This window comes from Hippocampus comes, unplaced genomic scaffold (genome assembly GCF_001891065.2).
Source record: "Hippocampus comes isolate QL1 unplaced genomic scaffold, H_comes_QL1_v1.1 scaffold78, whole genome shotgun sequence".
Classification (NCBI taxonomy): Eukaryota; Metazoa; Chordata; class Actinopteri; order Syngnathiformes; family Syngnathidae; genus Hippocampus; species Hippocampus comes.
Genome location: NW_017805798.1, coordinates 700,305 through 718,756, shown reverse-complemented (window position 1 = coordinate 718,756; position 18,452 = coordinate 700,305). Strand labels below are relative to the sequence as shown.

Below are 18,452 nucleotides of genomic sequence, written 5' to 3'. Positions count from 1 at the left end.
CCAGAAGACTCCTAATAAAGTCTTCCAAAAACTAATTTAATCCCCGTTTCACCATTTTCAAATCGACTAGCGCATTCTGTGACATCTGTCGCAGTGACGTCACGCCTTCATGACGTCGCCGTGGCCACCAGCAGACACGCGCGCGTCCCTATGCGCGTGCGCCCTCTTTTGGTCAAACACGTGTCTTGTCATTTCCATGGAGACAGTAAAAACAAACGCACACGTGGGCGAGTGTGTGACGTCGTTCATGTAGCTAGTTTTGCTTCGATTTTAGTTGGTAACAAAAAACTAAAGGTTTGCGGTCTTTTTCGGTGTAAAAGATGACATCAGTCCAGCGCCAGCGTTTGCAGCGGGCTAGCGTTAGCATGTCGGAGACCCGCGTGGTTCCGACTGGCGAAGTTTACCAGCAGCTCTTTGAAGATCAGGTGCGTCCAACTCATGCAAATGCTAACGCTGGTCATCCAAACCATAACATCATACAGTGAGCCTTTTGATACTACATAAATACATGCAAATAATAATATTGCTCATTAGCCATCAACATCGTAGAAATTTCCTGTTTGACGACGACAAACGTAGGCCAACAAATGCCAACGCAAATCTAATGATCAAACGCATGCTAATGCTAATGTTGCAAATGACACTAAATAATTTCTGGGCACTTTGAACAGTGTTAAAAGATGATTTAAAAAAAAACACGCTAATGTTAATATTGTTGATGATAATAATAAGAAAAAATAAATGATAATTTTGCTAATAATAAGTCATTGTTAAGCACTTTCAAGAGTGTACAAAAAGTGAAAATACCTGAACAGACGCCAAAGCTAATATTGCTAATGATTGCGTTCTAAAGCTGTTGTGATGATCAAATTCATGCTAATGTTGCAATATCAAGTGATTTGTGACGACATTGGAAAGTGTTAAAATACAATAATATACAATACAATTGAAGGTGAAAACACATTATTAATAATATTGCTAATAATGATGATATTGATGATAAAAACACAAAATCTTTTTATTTTATATATATTTTTTAATTTTTGCCCCCTATATTTGTCAACTGTGGGCAAGTGAAGCCCTTTCAGACTTTTCTGCGATTAACAGTTATATAAATAACTTCACTTTAAATTCGTTGTCAACATTTTTAGAGTATTTAATGATTTTGAAGGTGCTCAAGCACCTGCTAATGTTAAAATCGCTCATAATAAATACATTGCAGGTATCAAATGCATGCACTTCTCATTTGTGAGAGTTTAAATATGACGATACTTGGACCACGTGCTAATGCTAATATTGCTAATGATAACCACGACAATAATAAAACATGATGTGCTTGCGTGCTTGAAGGTTCGACTGTCCAGAAGTTTGTTGGCTGCACGCAAACACACAGCAACAACATATGTGCGTGCTGCCGACTGTGACGCACCATGCGGCGCCAAAACCAGGTACACGCATACACACAAACACACACGTATATATACACAGACACCCGCGCACTAAATACAGTACACATTGACACTGAAACGCGTACACAAACGCAAATCGCTGCCGATGACGACATGTTTGACCAGGGAGCATTCCCTCGCCGAGGGTGACGATGTCGGCGAAGATGATGACGGCGAAGGTGATGCAGATGCGGAGGAGGTGGTCAGGCTTCCGGACACCGTGGGTCAGTATGACATCATCCACGTGACATGCTGACACCGACCAATGAAATGTGTGCTGTGTTCAGAGGCCCGTCACGAGTCGTGCGACATCCTGCAGCGCGTCTACCAAAACAAGAAAATCCAACACCAGGAAGCCGTGCGCCACGTGCACGCGCAACTCACCCAGCTCGCGCAGGTAATGCCCCCCCCCTCCACACATACACACAAATAAATAAATGGCGCGCATGTGTGTGTAGGTGTGTGAGGCGCAAGTAAGGACACACAGCGTGCAACTGAAGACCAAACTGCAACAACTCGATGCCTCTTTGCACGAGCTGGCGCGCGACATGACGCACGTGCAACAACGCAGTTTACAGGTACACAACAACACAATCTGTCTACACATCCACAACATTCACACAGCATCTGCACAACCGCTGTACATCTTCGAACCAACCTCCACACATTCTTTATCCAACCTCTTCACAACAAAACTACACAACCCCAACAGCGTCCACACCACCTACGCACAACATAAATACAATTGTGAGAAAACCTCTCCGCACAACATCTAAACTACTACTGTACCACTGCGACACAGCAACTACAAAACTTGGTGGCAACAAAGTGTCGTGCCAGTACCCATCACCAACATCTGCACCACATCCGCACTACTCGATGGAACGTAATACATGTGCACTGCGTTTGTGTGTGTGTGTGTGTGTGTGTGTGTGTGTGTGTGTGTGTGTGTGTGTGTGTGTGTGTGTGTGTGTGCCCGCACACAGGAAGTATTGTGCGTGTGGAGCTCAGTAGAGGCTCGCATGAAGGAGAAAAAGTCCAGCGTGTTGACCTTTGAACTTCAAGTTAGTGAATGTGAGCGACTGAGAGTCAACAAGGTGATGATGTCTCTTACTCCTCTCGACACAGGGCCGCTAATGTGGTTTCCATGGTGACCAATGCTGCTTTCAATTTGTGTGTTTGTGTGCCTGTTTTGTGTGTGTGTGTGTGTGTGTGTGTGTGTGTGTGTGTGTGTGTGTGTGTGTGTGTGTGTGTGTGTGTGTGTGTTGTCATGTTTGTGTGTAGATCAGACCAGTACTAAGGAGGTACTGCCACCTGCTGGAGAAGATCAACTTCCTGCCTTGCACAAACACACACATGCACATTCACAGCCAGGCCACGGTAAGGCACGGACTGACCTCTCACATCTGAACTTTGACCCCATCCTGACCCCGTGTGTGTTTGTCTGTGTGTGTGTGTGTGTGTGTGTGTGTGTGTGTGTGTGTGTGTGTCAGATGCTCAATCAGTGCCTGCTGGCTAACCGCCGCGCTGCGGCGCGCCTCCTGCTACTGCTGCACGAGGAGGCTCTCCAGCAGGAGGCGCTTCTGCGCTTGCAGTGGGAGGAGTCTGTCAGCCTGTGGAGGCGGAGTCAGGCCAGCCACGTGGTCCAGGAGTTCAGGTGGGCGGAGCCTAGGCAGAGGCACTGTTCAATCAGCCACGTGGTCTGTCCAATCCGTGTTTTGTGTCAGATAGCGTGGCGTGTTTGGCGTCAGGTAACATGTCCCGGTGGCAGGTTGTCGGTGGCGAGCGTGGACGTGTGGCGTCTCCTGTCGGATGAGCTGACGTTCCAGGAGGTGGACCAGAGCGTGCGGCGTTTGACCCAGCGGCGCTGCGACATTGTCACCAGCCTCAGGTAACAAAATGGCCGACCCTTTTGAGGTGGGCGTCCAATCGCGTGTCTCTTCCAGCTCCTTGATCCCGCCCTCCCTCTCCACAACTCTGGTCTCCGATTGGTTCACGGAGTTGACGGCCGTCAATCAACAGATCGGTAACTCCTCCGCCCACTGCGCATGCGTGTTTAATGTGCGACGCGCACAGGCGAGGTGTTTAAGCGCACGCGTCTGTCCGTCAGACATGTGTCACGCCGACTTCCTTCATCAGCTGCGTTGTCGTTACGAGCTGATGTGGCAGGACCGCGTGTCGCAAGTGCAGAGTTACCAGGTCAGCTCCTCGCGTACGCCGCCACGCCGCGCTAAACCGAGCTTTTGTTGACGCCCTGCGCGATTTGTCCCGCAGGAGACGCTGTCCGCGCTGGGGCTGCCGGAGGAGGAGGTGAGCGACATCGTCAAGTCCCAACTCATCTCTCTCATTGGACAACACCAGCGACAGGACGAAATGCAGCTGGCCGCCATCGACGTCAGTCTTCACGCCACTTGACTGTCATCTATGTCACCTGTCTGATATATCGAACTTGATTCACATGTCACTCATCTGACACATATCGCATTTGTCACCTGGCAGACACATTTCACTCCACTCACGTCTCTCACCTGTCTGTCACTTCCCGTCATGCGTCAGCTGTCTTGACACGTGACTGTAACACGCATGTCCCTTCGGTTTGTTCCATTTTTGCCACCTAACTGCCACGAGTGCCCCGTATGACATTTACACGTCGTTTGCGGCAGACGTGTTCGGACAGCCTGTACCGTGCGTCGGCGCGTCTCAGCCGCCGCGTGTTCGTGGTCATGCGTGCGCTGGCGTCGCTGTGGGAGAAGCACGGCGGGATCCTGCTAGGCCGAGAGGAGCAAGTTCAGCGGCGCTTGGACGAGCTGCGGCTGGCGCAAGAGCAACACGTCCAGGTGAGCGCGATGATGACCGTGACCGTGATGGCGACCGTGACGGTGACTGTGACCATGATGACCCGAAAAGAGGAAGAAGGTGTTCCTGGACGAGCTACTGATCGCACTTCGCCAGGAGAGCAGCGAGGTGGCGTTGAAGTTGTCGCTGGAGCAAACCGTCGTCTACCTGCGTGACATGAGGAACAGGTCAGCTCGTGCTAAGGCTAACGGGATAGCCCGTGACGGTCACATTGCTCATGCGTCTGTCGCACGGCAGACATCGATGTGACTTGACAGACAAGTGTTGCTTGCTAGCAAATGCTAATGCTAACTGACTAAAGTGTGCCGATTGGTTTGTGTCGGCCACGTGCCACCTTGTTTATCTCATGCGACGGAGGTGCCACTTGTCTGTCATCTCAGACGTGTCAGTCCGATGTCACATGACATGTATGACTTCCTGTCCTTTACAGTTGTTACATGTCTGTCGAATGACTTTCACGTTTCACGCCTCGCACGTGTCAAATAATTGCCAGCTTTGTCATGTGTGTGTGTGTGTGTGTGTGTGTGTGTGTGTGTGTGTGTGTGTGTGAGACGTGTTGCGTGCGTGTGCAGCTGCGGCGAGTGCGTGACGGACCAGTGCGCCGTGTTGGACCGCCTCCCTCGCACCTTCGTGGACGAGCTACTGGAGTTCAGCCGACTCCTCAGCAACTTTTTCCACCTCGGCAACGCCTTCACTCCTGTGACCGTGGCGCACACACACAGACACACGTGCACCCGAGGGCACGTGTGTCCCATGATGGTGATGATGTCACTGTGACTTTTCCCTCGCAGAGCGAAGAAGACCTGAAGAAGCTGCCGGCAGTTGATGACGTCATCACCAGCGGCAGCCAAGGTCGGTCAGTCTCCATCATGATGATGATGATGATGATGATGATGTCGTCATGTCAGATGTGCTCTAAAATGTTGTGTGTGCGCACTTTGTGTGCGTGTGTGTGTGTGTGTGTGTGTGTGTGTGTGTGTGTGTAGAGAGTAGTGAAGAGGAGGGGAAAACAGAGGAACCGCCAATCAGCTGTCCGGATGATGCGGCACCTGAGGATTCTTCTGATTCTCTCGCTGAGGTTAGGTCAGCCTGTGATTGGCTGGCGGGAAAGAGGCTAGAATAACGTGTGCGCGTGCGCGCGTTCCTACACTTGTTCAGGCTGAGTCGTCTCTTCTCGAGCTCTATGACCTCAGCAGCAAGGTCAACTTGACGTCGTCGAGGGGCGTGTCCTACTCTGGCCCCGCCTTCAGGTGCCCTGCCTCTGACCTGCCAGGCAACATGAGCAAGCAACAGGAAACACACCTCAGCGCGTTTCCTGTCGAGCTTCTCATGCACGCGCTCAACAGGTGTTAGCCTTTAGCGTGCCATGCTAACCAGTGCTTTCATTTTCACATCAGCAAGATGGACAACGGGTGTGTGTTTATACGTGTGGGCAGGATGCGCATTTGGTTCCTGGATTACGTGGAGCAGCGTTTTCAGGACGTCCTGACGTCGGCCATCGCCACGGTGACGGGCAGGAAGGAGGCGGTGCGCGCCTACCACGAGCTGCAAATGCAACCTCTTGATCCGCTCCATGTCAAGACGTGCATCTACATGCCGCGCATGGGTACGCACGGGCACACACACGCATCATTTGCGTGTTCCCTAGCGTTGATGCTGCAACACTTTCATGCGTTTACAGACACGTTAACACACTCGCGATAACATGAGTTTTCGCACGTTGGCTAGCATGTTTAGCATCATTAACATGTTGCCTAACATGACGAGCATGATTAGCATATCACTCAGCATCAAAACTATATTGACAAGTATTAAAAGCAAGTCACTTAGCCGGAAGACCGATCCTTGTGATTATCTGGTTGACTATTATTCGTACAACGTGAGCACGTTGATGAACATAAATTGCTTAAAAGCAAGTCACTTAGCCGGAAGACCGATCCTTATGATTATCTGCTTGACTTATTATTCGTATAACGTGAGCACGTTGATGAACATAAATTGAATGTTGACCAGGGAATTCAACCCAATATATGCGTGTGTGTGCGCGTGCGTAGCCGAGTTGCAGCTGCACAAGCAGCGAGTGGACGCTCACTGCCAGCAAGTGTCAGACGTGCTGGCATCGTGCACGGCGGCGCTGCAGGAGCTGCAGACGTCCACCTACGAGAAGAATCGGCGGCTGACCGCAACGCTGGGCGAGATGGAAGACAGCGTCCTCAAAACGGACGGCAGCCAACGGTAAACCTGGGGAAGGAAACTCTCGTTTCCTGCGAGTGTGTGTGTGTGTGTCTGTGTTTCACTTCCCGTGTGCATGTCAGTCTGGAGGCCCTTAGCGCCACCCTGCAGGACCGTCTGGACGAGCACATCAAACACACCCAGCGCTCGCACTCGTCCTTCCGGGCGACGCTTCAGCTGCAGATGGACGAGCTCCGAAATCGAACGGCGCGCCTCCTCAAGTCTTTCAGGTGCCCACTGTCATTGTCATTTTGACTTCTTCATGTCCCATCGTTGTCACGTGTCAGCCTGGCTTACGATCGCTTGTCCCGTGAAGCATGGAACAAGGATTGTCATGTGTCGCATGACTGCCACGTGACGAGCACGTCTCATCAAACGTGTGAACGTCACGTGGCAGAAATGAGAATCTCATGAGACGGGTAAAAGCCATGTGACCTACGTGTCTCATCATTAATCACGCGATTCACGTTTCTGTCACATGACTTTGGCATGTTGATCTTCATGACATTCATGTCTTGCGATTCTTTCCCTGGATTCACTTTTCCCGTGTCTTCCACATTCGCCTCGTGTGATTTTCCTCACATCACACGACTTTCAATGCCGTTCACCCGCCCGTTATGAGACAGATGACTGGCGCGTGATTGACATTGGCGTCACCTGTCTGCCGTGTTTATGGCCTCGTCCACGTGTCTGTCCGGTGTAGGCTGTTCAGCGAAGGAGGCGACTACACGCGGCAGGAGGTGAAAATCTTCCAGAGACGTCTGAAGGAGGAGAGCAAACGCATCAGCGTCACTGAAGAGAGCGTCTACACGGACCTGCACAACCTGCAGACCAAGACTTTACAGCAGGTCTCGCGCGCACACACACACACACACACACACACACACACACACACACACACACACACACACACTGTCAGTCTGGCGCTTCGTTGGGTTCTCGTCACGGTGGGCGGAGTCAGATGGCTTCAGCCGTCCCCAGGCGTGTTTAGATTTTTGGTGGCATAAACACGGGGCACATTTGGCGTTTTAAGATTACCCGGCTGCCTGAAGATGCCGTTTATGTTTTTGATCAGGTGAAGGCGGCGTCGGGGCGTCTGGAGGAGAAGCTGTGCGTGCTGCAGGCCGAGGTCAAGTTCATCGAGTTGATCGAGAGGATACTCAGCAGCACTCAAGTGGAAGTCAAAGCCGAGGTAGCGCTCCTATTCCAGCATCGCGGACTTTCGGTTGGCTTGAGTTGAGCCTGTGTGTGTACGCACGTGTGTGCTCAGGCGGCGAGCAGCAATCAGCAGGAGGCAGTCATCAGCGCTCGCATGGAGCAACTCCGGAAAACTCTGGAAGAAGACCGGGTACAACCGCAAGTTCCTTTGCCCAATCGCTGTTTTATCCTCTGCTGTCATTGCTCTCATGCGTGTGTGTTCATTTTGAATGCATATGTATGCACGTGTGCGTGTGCAGGTGAGCGTGGATCAGGTCTTCACCTTGTTGGCCGCCATCAGCGAGGACCTGAAGAGACGGAGACAATACTTGGATGAGGAGAGCGTGGCTCCTCCCACTGTGTCCAAATCCAGAAAGCAGGTGTGGTCGGCCCCGCCTCCTGCCCTCCTGCAACCCTGCCGCTCAGGAGGGAACATCATGGAAGATCCCATAGTGGGCGTGGTCAAGTCGCTCAACAGGTGTGTGTGTTTGTGTGTGTGTGTGTGTGTGTGTGTGTGTGCGCGCATGTGTGGAATCTCCACTCTGACCTCTCCATTATGTCCACCAGGTTCTGTGAAGGTACTGACTCCTCCCTATCGACTGTTGCATATTGGCTGCCATCTTGAAAACCCGGTCCATGGTTTTCAGTGCAGGTTCACGATAGTGTGTGTGTGTGTGTGTGTGTGTGTGTGTGTGTGTGTGTGTGTGTGTGTGTGTGTGTGTGTGTGTGGTTTACTAATGCCTTTTTTTTTTTTTTTTTCAAAACGATACTCTTGAGTACTCACCGATACCAAGTAAACGATACCACTGGAACTTTTGGTGCATAAAATTTGCGTCATGTGAAAAGTCATCATCATACCATCCAAATTGAGTTAGCAAATCATGGAATCCAAGTATGATGTCAACTTAGATGCTTTCATCTTAATTGGGAGTACGAGCAGATGAACATGGATGGAATTTAAATCTGAAAAACGGCAGATGGCAAATAAACATATCGTGTTTGTAGAAACCTGAGCATGATGAAATCCATACAAACATGCATATACTTTCAAAAACGGCATCTTAGTGAGCATGTGAGCAGATGGACATGCCAGTGACCGGTATTGGCGGCCCTCATGAGTATTCGATACCTTGAAATAAGGCCAAACCATCTCAGTGCCTGGTATCAGGACACGGCTGTGGTTTTGTCTGTTTTGTGTGTAGGTCGAAGTTCCACCCAGCGGCACCAATCGCCAAGACGCAGTGAATCTGCTGGTGTTGCAAGGTTCGTGTGTGTGCGTGTGTGTGTGTGGATGAGGACAACATTTTGCATGATGTGCAAAATACCCAACCGAGAAAATGTGTGGAAAATAGCGGTTTGCAGATATCCTCAAGTATTGCACGCGATACAATTATACGGTAGCTCTCTCTTCCGTTGACTGCGCGCGCGTATTTTGTTAGGACGTTCAGGACTGACAAAAGGCTCCAGATCTTTGGCGCCAAATCAGAAGCAGATCCCAATCCGGAGTGAGTCCACATTTACTCCAGATTACATCACATCACATGTGTCACAAGATGTCATCAGTTGCCTCACTTCTTTTTGTGTATGTAGTTGTTACATCTCCATCGTGAACGCCATACTAAAGAGGACTCATCAGACCCTTCTGCTGGTTGCCAAGGTAACTTGCACTCATACACTCTCAAGTAAATACAACAGCGTCAGTGTTATGGCAGTCACCTCACCACGCATGCACGCACACACGCACACTCTCATCTTTGTCTGCCTCGTCAGGACTTCTATCAGAGTCAGCGTTGCGGTGGCTTCCATAGACTTCCTGCCGGTCTGGACCAATGGGTGGAGAACACGCAGCAAAGGCTTCTGGGACATCACGAACGTGCCCGCATGCTGCTCAACGCCAGCAGGGAAGGTCAGAACCGGCTGTCGGCCCATCATTTGATGACATCGCTCTTGACTGTGTGTGTTTATATGTGTGTGTGTGTGTGTGTCTGTGTGTGTGCGTGCGCTGGTACAGCACTGGAACAGCAGCAATGCGTGTTGGCCGACATGATGCATTTGCTGCCTGCCACGTTGATCCGTACGCACGAGAAACATCTTGGGGTGGAGCTGAAGGAAGAGGCGGGTCGAGTCCGCCGCTCCTTTGAGGAAACAATGGCCGCCAGTGAGGAGGAGAAGGTTTTGCCGTGGAAACTGTTACTGTTAGCATGCTAATGCTATCGCCATGACACCTGAGATACCATCGCCGTGCCATTCGCATTAGAACGGCTAACAAAATGTTGATGACCATGCCAACCATGTTTAGGATTAGCTTGCCTACCTTAACGTAGCCGAACGGATTGCCTCATACGAAACTATCGTCATGACAACCATGCGATTGATTGGCTGCATTACATGACTGTTAGCATTAACATTTTTTGGATTGATGGGACGCGCTGATGTCAGTGAGTGAAAACTATCGCCATGGCAAGTAGCACGACTCGCAAATAGTTGTTTAAGACTACATTGCCATGACAACCATGATTAGCATTAGCTGCGATACCGCAACATAGCCCGACGGATTTGCACGACAAAACACTATCAGCATGACGACCGCAGGATGCTCTTTCCACGTCACGACTGTTAGCATTAGCATCATTTGGATTGATGGCTTGCATCTGATGTCTTTACTGCGCGACCTTTGATTAGCATTAGCATGCCGTTGGTTGTCATGTGTCGTCAGACGACGAGCATGGCCGGTCTTCGTGTGTCGCTCTCAACCAATGAGATGGAGGCACTGAAGCGCGCCGAGGAGGCTCGACAACAGAGACTCCACGACGCCATCTTGGGCTCCCATCGGGAACTTCAGGTAGGCTCCGGGTTGCCATGGTGATACGCTGCGTGACCCTCTCACCCGCCACCCGTGTGCAGGAGTGTATGAGACGCAGAGGGGAGGAGTTTGTGACATCACTGGCATCCCTGACGGAACACCTCCTCCATCAGATGGACCGTCTTCCTTTGCCAGGTCGGTCACATGACCAGCGTGTGTGTGTGTGTGTGTGTGTGTGTGTGTGTGTGTGTGTGAAATTGCTCAAATGGGCTGAAAATGAATAAATATCGTATGTGTTTGACCATACATCAATTGGAAACACTGCCTGCAATTTGTGTGAGTGTGTCATTGGCACATGTGTGTTGTGTCCAATGACCTGTGTGAATATGTGCTCGCTCTTGTTTCCATGGTGACGTTGGTGTCATGTGATCAGAAGTGACGTCACAGCAGACGTCGGAGGACAGAGACGTCGCCATGGAAGCTACGCAGCAAGCCTGCAGGTAGCGCCCGTCAGCCTTGAACCCGCCGCCGTCACGTCCCGTCAATCCTTCACAATAAAAGCCTGCTGGTTGTGTGCGCTCCTCAGAATTTGGCCGGGGATTCCTCACATGTCGCTTCCTGCCAACCCCGCGTCCTCCGTTACCACTGCAACCACCGCAGCCATCACCACCTCCAAGTGCACGCTGGGACATCTGGCCATCATCCAACACAGAGATGCTGCCACCAAGGTGCGCGCACACACATTCACACACTCAAAAAAAAAAAAAAAAAAAAATGTACACAGGAGCAGGTCATGTGACATAAGCGCATGCACCCGCAAGGTCATGACGCGAACTTCACACTCATTTTCAAGCACACACGAAAAGTACAGGAACACATCATGTGATCATGTGACAGACACATCTCACGTCACGGCCATGCATTTGGGTGACAAGTGTTCGTGTGTGTGTGTGTGTCTCTGTGTGCATGTATATTAGCGTTTTGAGCAGGTGTTCTTGTCACAGTTGTCACATTCCGACGCGGACAAACGAAGACGACTTAATGAACTTCAAAGCTGGAAGACACACTGGAGGGTCCAAATACACAAACTCACACACTGATAGGCACACTCACATACACGCGCACACACACACCCACCCCACATATGCATACTTGTGCAGTCGGAACACACACCATGTCCACACAAGTGTGTGCGCAAACTCATGCTGACTAGCTGTTGGCTCTGTGAGGTCATCAGTTGTCAATAAAGCCGCAGAAGAAAAAGGAATCCAAAAATGTTTTATTGGGTTATTAAGATCAAAGAGAAAGTGTCCGTTCCAAGCATCAGCAAGCCGGCGCGACAAACCGGCCAATCGGCGTCTCCTCGTTTCCATGGCGACGTGCGCTTCAGATGTCGGCAGTGACGTCAGTCATTTTGTGGATGGAGCGCAGCAGCTGCGAGACCAGATGCAGAGACTCCGCCCCCTCCAGCAGACGACTGCACGGACGGAGCACAAGGTGGGTCACGACTCGTTTTGGGAACTCGAAAAACCTTTGGTGGGGACCAGAAACAATCCGTACGCGGACCGACCTTATAGACGAGTGCGCATGCGTGGCTGTCTTGTCCAGGTAGTCGGATGCCAAGTTGGCGTTGCGCTTCATCGCCGTGATGACGTCGCGCTCGTCCGACTTCAGCTTGACGTTTTCGCGGCGCGTGCGCTCCAGCTCCTCCTGACACACGCATGCGCACACACGCTTCATGTTCGTGTTCATCGTGCCTGTGCGTGCGTGCGTGCGAGCGTTATCACCTGCAGCTGCTGAAGCTCCGCCTTCATTTTGGACATGCCGTTCTCGGCTCTCAGTGCTCGTTTCTGACAAAAGAGGGACAAAGTAAAATGGTGTTCGAAACAACATGACGTGATGATGGAGAGTCACATGGGGTCTGTAAATGCACCGTTGTCCCGACCGATTAATCGGCTAATATCGCTCAAATGTTCTCCCTGGAATTCATACCAGTTATTCATTTTACTGTAAATTATTTGAATTATTTGCCCTATTGGTCACTGAATGGCATTTAGAATTTTATTGTGCCAATATTGGGATGAGCCTCAAAAAAAAAAAATAAAAATCCTTATCAGCTGGACCCATGTCATCATACATGACTGAAAATTCCTTTTTTCCATGAAAGCATCATCATCATCATTGTCACATGCTAATGCCTGGAAGTTGGGTGGTGCCCGCAAATGCACCGTTATCACAAGACCAAGGGCAATTCCTGGCTTTGCACCAATGCGTCAGCCGCACATGAGCACGATGTCGTGTTGGCGGCGGTGCCGTCTTCACGTCATGTTTGCAAATTCCCGCATTGTCCACGAACGCACTGTCATCTCGTGCAGGTTGCGCTCGACAGAGTGGACAATGTTGTCCAGGTCTCGCGCCTCCTCCTGCTCCTGCTGTTGTCTCTGCGCAAGCTCCTCCTCCAGCGCCTCCACCCTGCACGCAGAGCAGCCCGTCATGAGCCAGCGAGCGCTTGGATTGGTCACCCCCATAGGCTGCTGCTCACCTTCGCTCGTTTGCATCTGATGTTCTCTGAAGCTCCATGATGGCCCTTCTCAGTGAGATGTTCTCCTCACGCAGCTGCGCGCACACACACAGGCACACATCATAACTTCTCACCAGCTCATTTAATGAGGGTACGCATTTTTGCGGGCAAACACCAAGATGGCTGCGTCCCTTTCGGCACGGAGACGTCTCCATCCCAGACAGCAGATGTGAGTGTGCCACAGAACAAGAGAAGCCACTTAAATGGGTGGTAAAATAGTTCAGCTATGTTCACGCCCACAACGGTGCAGAGCACCCTTTTGTAAAAGTGAAGGCTAACATCCACTTCGACACGCCGCCAAGTACAGCTACGCCACGCATCCGTCACACCAAAACCAGCATGATAGATGGATAAATGAACAAATGATAGATGAATACACAGATTATGGATGAGTGATGTATGTATGGATAGATGAGCGCTCGATGTGTGGATGATGAATTAATTGAGAAAAAAAATGGATAAACGGATTGATGGTGGACAAATAATGGCTGACCAATGAATGGAAGACAGAGAGCTTGGTGGAGGTATGAATTTACTGATGAATCAATAAATCAGTGAATGACAGATTACGGATTAATGACGTGAGGACGAATACCTCCTGTAAAATCTTTCCCTGGTATCCCGTTGGCAATGTGACGTCATCGTCCCCGTCGTAGAACCTGAAGATGAGCGCTGATGTCATCGCCCATGTCTGTCTACACGTACGACGGCGACGTTCGGCCCACTCACGCGCTCGTCTCCGCCTCCTCTGCACAGAGGGAGGCGGCGCTATCCGGGTCGGATTGCAAGCTCTGCCAACATGCTCCGCTCTCCTCCTGATTGGCCAGCCACCCCAAAACAAATTGCAATCGCTTTGATACCAGAGCCCAAACATGTCAGCCAAAAATCCAGTTGTGTCGTCAAAAGTAAAAGCAGATGTTTGCAAATGTCGCCAATCAGTCAAGCTTCATGCCCTTAAAATCCCAAATATTGTGAAAATTGTTTTGATATTTTCAGATGTTGAAGTGGGCATGAGTAGAGAGACGTGCATGGGAATTTTGAGAAGGAATGGTCATAGTTTTCTCACATCAAACCACGTTGAGCTTTTTCCGACTGTCCCCAAAGTTATCACGTCAAAATGTGAAGCCCATTTTGTCTCAATAAAACGTGAAATTTCTCACATTATAACGTGATATTTACCACGTTAAAACGTGATATTTATCCCGTCAAAATGCGGCAATGATGTCACGTTGACGCTTCACATTTATGCAATTAAAACATGAAACTTATCACATTACTACTGTATGTGATATTGAAAGTTTGTTTTCATTCTTTTGGGGGGATGTAGCAGCAAAACGGATCATAACCAAATAGGAAAAAAAAGTTTTGGAAGGCTACTTTAATTGCTTTACGTGAATTTAAAAAAGAGCATACCCCGAGCCAACGTCACACACCTCCCACACCGACGCATCCTCATGCCGGCCCCGGTCGTCAACCAGGTCTTGGTCCCGGTCGTGGTTCTTGGTGCGCAGGAACTCTCTGAAGGAGAAGGGATTGGACTCCTCACTTTCATCTGAGGAGTCCACCGACCGAGAACTTTGGTCAACAAAATGGAAACTCCGAGGAGCGGCGTCGACTTTGCCAAGCAACCAAATATTGTGTCAAAATGAACATTAGAAAATGATCAAACACCTTCGGTGATGATTAAAGTCTTCCCGCGGGTCTCGCGTTTGGACATGGTGACGTCACATCGATCACCGATGATCGATCATCGCTCGTCGTTCCCCCACAAACGCGGAAGTCAGCAACGAGCGGCCGCAGCGCCACGTGACGTAGTTCCTAACATACCATTGGTCAGCTGGGCTGGCGACCCAAAAGGAAAACAAGGCCTGGACTTCCTGTGAGGCTCCCGCTCAAACTATTCGCGCGCCTGCTGTACCGGAAAAAGAGGACGACGACGACGCTCGCATGTGCGTCAAGCAAGGTAAAAACACGCCTGGTCCTCGCTCGCCTCTCTTGGCGGCGGCTTGCCGGCGAACTAGTCGGGCGTTAGCCATTTGCGGTCCCTTGGCTTCTCTGTCGGTTTTTTTGAGCCGCCTGAGCGCCGAGTAACCCTCTAAGTGGGCGGAGTCGGCTGCGGCGCCTAGGCAGCTGCTCTCAGATCAGTTTATGCTTTGTTTCCTGAGAACTTTTGGAGATTTTCCACAAACTTTCTGACACATTTGTTTTTTTTCTGTCTCATGTGAACTCCAATGCCTGCTTCCAGGGGAGCTGCCTGAACTTGCGAGTTGCAAACATAATGTGACCCCGTGTCAAGTGTAATTACTGTGCATTATAGTCGAGAAGCCACTTGCAGATCTCTTCTGCGCATGTGTGAAAATCGAAAGAGGCAAGCAACAATCAATTTTGGCAGCCCATTGGCGCCTGCCGAAATGCACGCCTTAAATCTTGGAGGCATTGTTTAAAAGTAAATCGGGGATAAATCGCTTTATCCCCGATGTGACAAAATGGCACGTGCACTTTATGCAATGTTTAACTTCTCTAATGGAATTTAGAGCCTTAAACGTTGGTGTAAGGGGGAAAAAACCACAATTGTGAAGCATTGTAAACCCCCGTTCATTCGTTTCAATTTCCTGACAGAAAAATATCCAGACGGACAAAAAAATATTGACTAAAATTGTACATTTATTGAACACCTTCATTCACACTCACGTTTATTTGGCCAACATCTTGAATCTGAGGCTAACCACGGTAAGCTAGCTACTGGACAGCGAAACTAAGGAGAGACACCACATGCGATGAGCGCAACACAAATAAATTTTCTTGTCAATTTCAAATCGGGGAAACAATTGACTTAAAAAAATAAATAAAGTTTCCAGTGGTTTAATTGATACCAATCACTTTTTCCCCTCCCCCAGCCTAGAAGTACTGAGCAGTGTCATTCCCTCAGTGACTATTTGACAAATTAACAGTCAACTTTTCCCAATATGATTTGCTGAGTGGTAAATTATGTTTTTGCAATTCGTAGGCACCAATGTCCCAAGACATTCCGAATAAGGGGGACCAGCCCCAGTCCCCCTCGCAGGCCCAGTCCACTCTGTCCCCGTCGCAGGCCCAGTCCAAGTCCCAGGGCGGCTCCAGTTCCTCCAGTGGCCCCACGTCAGGCAGCCAGTCATCAAGTGGCTCGGGGACGCTGAGCAGCGTGGACACGCTTCCTGTCACCTTGCCATCCGTCCCCGAGGAGCCCGAAAGTCAACCTTGGGGACGCCTGCTGCCCATGCAGAACGGCTTCCGCGCTCACGGCAAGTTTACAGCTTCTTCAGGCCGTTTGTAGAAATGTGTTTTCAAGTGCAGTACATTCTTTGAAGTTCAGTTCTGTTAAACTTTTACATAGAATACATTTGAACTGAATTTTTAACTGTCTTTTCATGCTGTCGTTATTTTCATTTTGTTGCCTTCGTATTTTGAACTGCACGAGACAGCCTTTTATTTTCTTTTTATTATGCATGGCCTACGTTTCAAGTTTCTAGCGATCATTTTGTGTGCATGTGTGTGTGCTGTTTTTCAGATTGCGTGGAGGACGAGTATTTGTTTGGCCGAGACTCCAAATGTAATTACGTCCTGGACGATCCGGATCACAAAGGATCCTTACGATTTCGAATTTACAGCAAGAAACACTTCAGGATCTACAGGGTAGCTCAGGCTCCTCCTCCTTCCCCCCCTGACCTTACTCGACCTTCCCTGACCTTTCCTTGTCTGACCTGACCTCAGGAGGGCACCGAGGTGTTTGTTCAGGACCTGAGTAACAACGGGACCTTCGTTGACGGGAACAAAATCGGACGCAACAAGAAACTTCCTCTGGTCAACAACGCAGTGCTGGCGCTGTCGGAGCATCGCAACAAAGGTAAACATCCAAATCGCCGCGGTGACGGCCGCAAGCGTAACAACCACGTCTTTGTTCAGTGTTCGTCTTCATCGACCTGATGTCTGACCAAGAGTCCACGTTGCCCGGGGAGCTTCGTGACAAATATCTGCTGACTCGACGGATCGGGACGTGAGTGTGCTCACCCGTGACGTCGCTTCCTGCGACGCGTGATGTCACTTCCGCCGAGGCTGTCTTTCAGAGGGGTGTGCGGCGAGGTGAAGCTGGCGTTCGAGCGCTCCACGTGTAAGAAGTTTGCGGTGAAAATCATCAACAAGAGCAACTTCAAGTCTGAAGGAGCGAGTATTAGCTGCAGTGTGCTTTTCTCCCATTGGCCCGTGCCTTGACCCCGCCCCCGATGCTCGACCTCTGACCTTTGGTCTCATCCCTTCGCAGACGGCCACAAGAAATGCCCAAACGGAGATCGAAATTCTTCAACGCATCGATCACGTGAGCTTGTTTGGTTTTTATTTCAGAACTCATGCACTGGCGTTTAATGTGGCACATATGTACTTTGTACATATATGTAACACACGTGTAAAAGTCATGGCATCGTCCCCGCTGTGCTTTGTCTCCAGCCGTGCCTCATCAAGACCAAGGACTTCTACCAGACGGACGACACCTTCTTCATCGTGCTGGAGTTGTGAGTGTGCGTTAGAAAACGCGCTCGCTCGCACGAGCGAGCACGTTTTCTAACGCCGTCATGTGACAGGATGGAGGGCGGCGAGCTGTTCAACCGCCTCAAAACGCAACAGCGACTGAGCGAGGCCACGGCCAAGCTATACTTCTACCAAATGTTGAAAGCCGTGCAGGTGAGACACCAACCATGCTTTCGTCGTCCAACTCCTCTGCGTGCGTGCGTCTACATGTACGTGTGTCTGTCAATTTGTCTGTGCAGGCACGTGTCTGACAGATGTGTGTGACTGTGTGTGTGTGTGTGCGTGCGCGCGTGCGTGCGTGCGTGCGTGCGTGCGTGCGTGCGTGCGTGCGTGCGTGCGTGCGTGCGTGCGTGCGTGCGCGTGTAGTACCTGCACAGCCAGGGTATCATCCACCGGGACCTGAAACCGGAGAACATCCTCCTGTCGTCGCAGGAGGACGATTGCCTCATCAAGGTTGGCCCACGCGCGCCGTCACGCCGACGCTTCAACAAAGTCACGTGACCCACTCGTGCGTGCGCATCAGGTGACGGACTTCAACCAGTCGCGGATCCTGGAGGAGGCGGCCCTGATGAGGACGCTGTGTGGGACGCCATCCTACCTGGCGCCCGAAGTTTTGACGCACGCCGCCACCGGCGGATACGGGCTGCCCGTCGATGCCTGGAGCCTCGGCGTGCTCCTCTTCGTCTGGTAAAGACGCGTGTTTGTGTGTGTATAAGAGAGAGAGTTTGTGTGTGTGTGTGTGTGTGTGTGTGTGTGTGTGTGTGCGTGGGTGCGT

The 18,452-nt window shown here is 50.5% G+C and overlaps 3 protein-coding genes across 7 annotated transcripts in view; 2 read left to right on the top strand and 1 right to left on the bottom strand.

The window, feature by feature from the left end:
* The first annotated feature begins 45 nt into the window (after positions 1–45).
* On the top strand, positions 46–11,796 carry ccdc180 (coiled-coil domain containing 180). Of its 2 annotated transcripts, XM_019885652.1 has the most exons (36): positions 120–425; positions 1,351–1,448; positions 1,575–1,672; positions 1,736–1,845; positions 1,907–2,026; positions 2,435–2,545; positions 2,733–2,828; positions 2,942–3,105; positions 3,220–3,339; positions 3,395–3,474; positions 3,559–3,647; positions 3,723–3,842; positions 4,112–4,285; positions 4,356–4,471; positions 4,877–5,003; positions 5,096–5,156; positions 5,291–5,382; positions 5,463–5,650; positions 5,741–5,910; positions 6,359–6,539; positions 6,620–6,766; positions 7,240–7,384; positions 7,612–7,728; positions 7,807–7,884; positions 7,994–8,211; positions 8,301–8,311; positions 8,936–8,996; positions 9,173–9,238; positions 9,324–9,390; positions 9,504–9,639; positions 9,745–9,905; positions 10,450–10,575; positions 10,638–10,731; positions 10,970–11,036; positions 11,123–11,264; positions 11,514–11,796. In XM_019885652.1, the coding sequence occupies exons 1-36, from the start codon at positions 321–323 to the stop codon at positions 11,634–11,636; spliced, it is 4,179 nt and encodes a 1,392-aa protein (XP_019741211.1). In that variant the 5' UTR covers positions 120–320; the 3' UTR covers positions 11,637–11,796. The 2 variants fall into 2 exon arrangements, 1 of the variants encoding a protein (XP_019741211.1); XR_002170111.1 differs by lacking the exons at positions 10,970–11,036; positions 11,123–11,264; positions 11,514–11,796 and having other exon boundaries at positions 46–425; positions 9,745–9,891.
* Positions 11,797–11,800: 4 nt separating this feature from the next.
* LOC109525323 (serologically defined colon cancer antigen 3 homolog) lies at positions 11,801–14,947 on the bottom strand. 2 transcript variants are annotated; one of them, XM_019885750.1, is made up of 9 exons: positions 14,789–14,947; positions 14,551–14,669; positions 13,847–13,932; positions 13,713–13,776; positions 13,079–13,152; positions 12,897–13,008; positions 12,324–12,386; positions 12,107–12,246; positions 11,801–12,013 (listed from the first exon to the last, which is right to left on the bottom strand). In XM_019885750.1, exons 1-9 carry the CDS (start codon positions 14,832–14,834, stop codon positions 11,923–11,925), a joined length of 795 nt encoding a protein of 264 aa, XP_019741309.1. In that variant the 5' UTR covers positions 14,835–14,947; the 3' UTR covers positions 11,801–11,922. The 2 variants fall into 2 exon arrangements, with proteins under 2 accessions (XP_019741309.1, XP_019741311.1); XM_019885752.1 differs by lacking the exons at positions 13,713–13,776; positions 13,847–13,932.
* A 41-nt stretch (positions 14,948–14,988) lies between these two features.
* The window catches only part of chek2 (checkpoint kinase 2), an 8,254-nt gene continuing 4,790 nt past the window's right edge, over positions 14,989–18,452 (top strand). For 2 of the 3 annotated variants that reach the window (XR_002170113.1, XM_019885700.1), the window contains exons 1-11: positions 14,989–15,080; positions 16,125–16,398; positions 16,665–16,789; positions 16,868–17,000; positions 17,060–17,150; positions 17,221–17,317; positions 17,415–17,468; positions 17,597–17,661; positions 17,731–17,830; positions 18,044–18,130; positions 18,201–18,364. Coding sequence is in view for 2 of the 3 variants with exons in the window: in XM_019885700.1 (XP_019741259.1) it covers positions 16,131–16,398; positions 16,665–16,789; positions 16,868–17,000; positions 17,060–17,150; positions 17,221–17,317; positions 17,415–17,468; positions 17,597–17,661; positions 17,731–17,830; positions 18,044–18,130; positions 18,201–18,364 (1,184 nt within the window). In the remaining variant the exon portion in view is untranslated. Of the gene's footprint in view, positions 15,081–16,124; positions 16,399–16,664; positions 16,790–16,867; positions 17,001–17,059; positions 17,151–17,220; positions 17,334–17,414; positions 17,469–17,596; positions 17,662–17,730; positions 17,831–18,043; positions 18,131–18,200; positions 18,365–18,452 lie in introns of all 3 variants that reach the window. The other variant, XM_019885702.1, reaches the window with a different exon arrangement.

Excerpts from the sequence above, each read along its gene's own strand:
- ccdc180 (XM_019885652.1), top strand. The coding sequence starts at position 321 with ATGACATCAGTCCAGCGCCAGCGTTTGCAGCGGGCTAGCGTTAGCATG. Across the intron at positions 2,027-2,434 it reads TGCAACAACGCAGTTTACAG|GAAGTATTGTGCGTGTGGAG; the intron begins GTACACAACAAC and ends GCCCGCACACAG. Across the intron at positions 5,911-6,358 it reads CATCTACATGCCGCGCATGG|CCGAGTTGCAGCTGCACAAG; the intron begins GTACGCACGGGC and ends GCGCGTGCGTAG.
- LOC109525323 (XM_019885750.1), bottom strand. The coding sequence starts at position 14,834 with ATGTCCAAACGCGAGACCCGCGGGAAGACTTTAATCATCACCGAAG. Across the intron at positions 12,247-12,323 it reads CGGAGCTTCAGCAGCTGCAG|GAGGAGCTGGAGCGCACGCG; the intron begins GTGATAACGCTC and ends TGCGTGTGTCAG. Across the intron at positions 12,014-12,106 it reads CATGCGCACTCGTCTATAAG|TCGTCTGCTGGAGGGGGCGG; the intron begins GTCGGTCCGCGT and ends CCGTCCGTGCAG.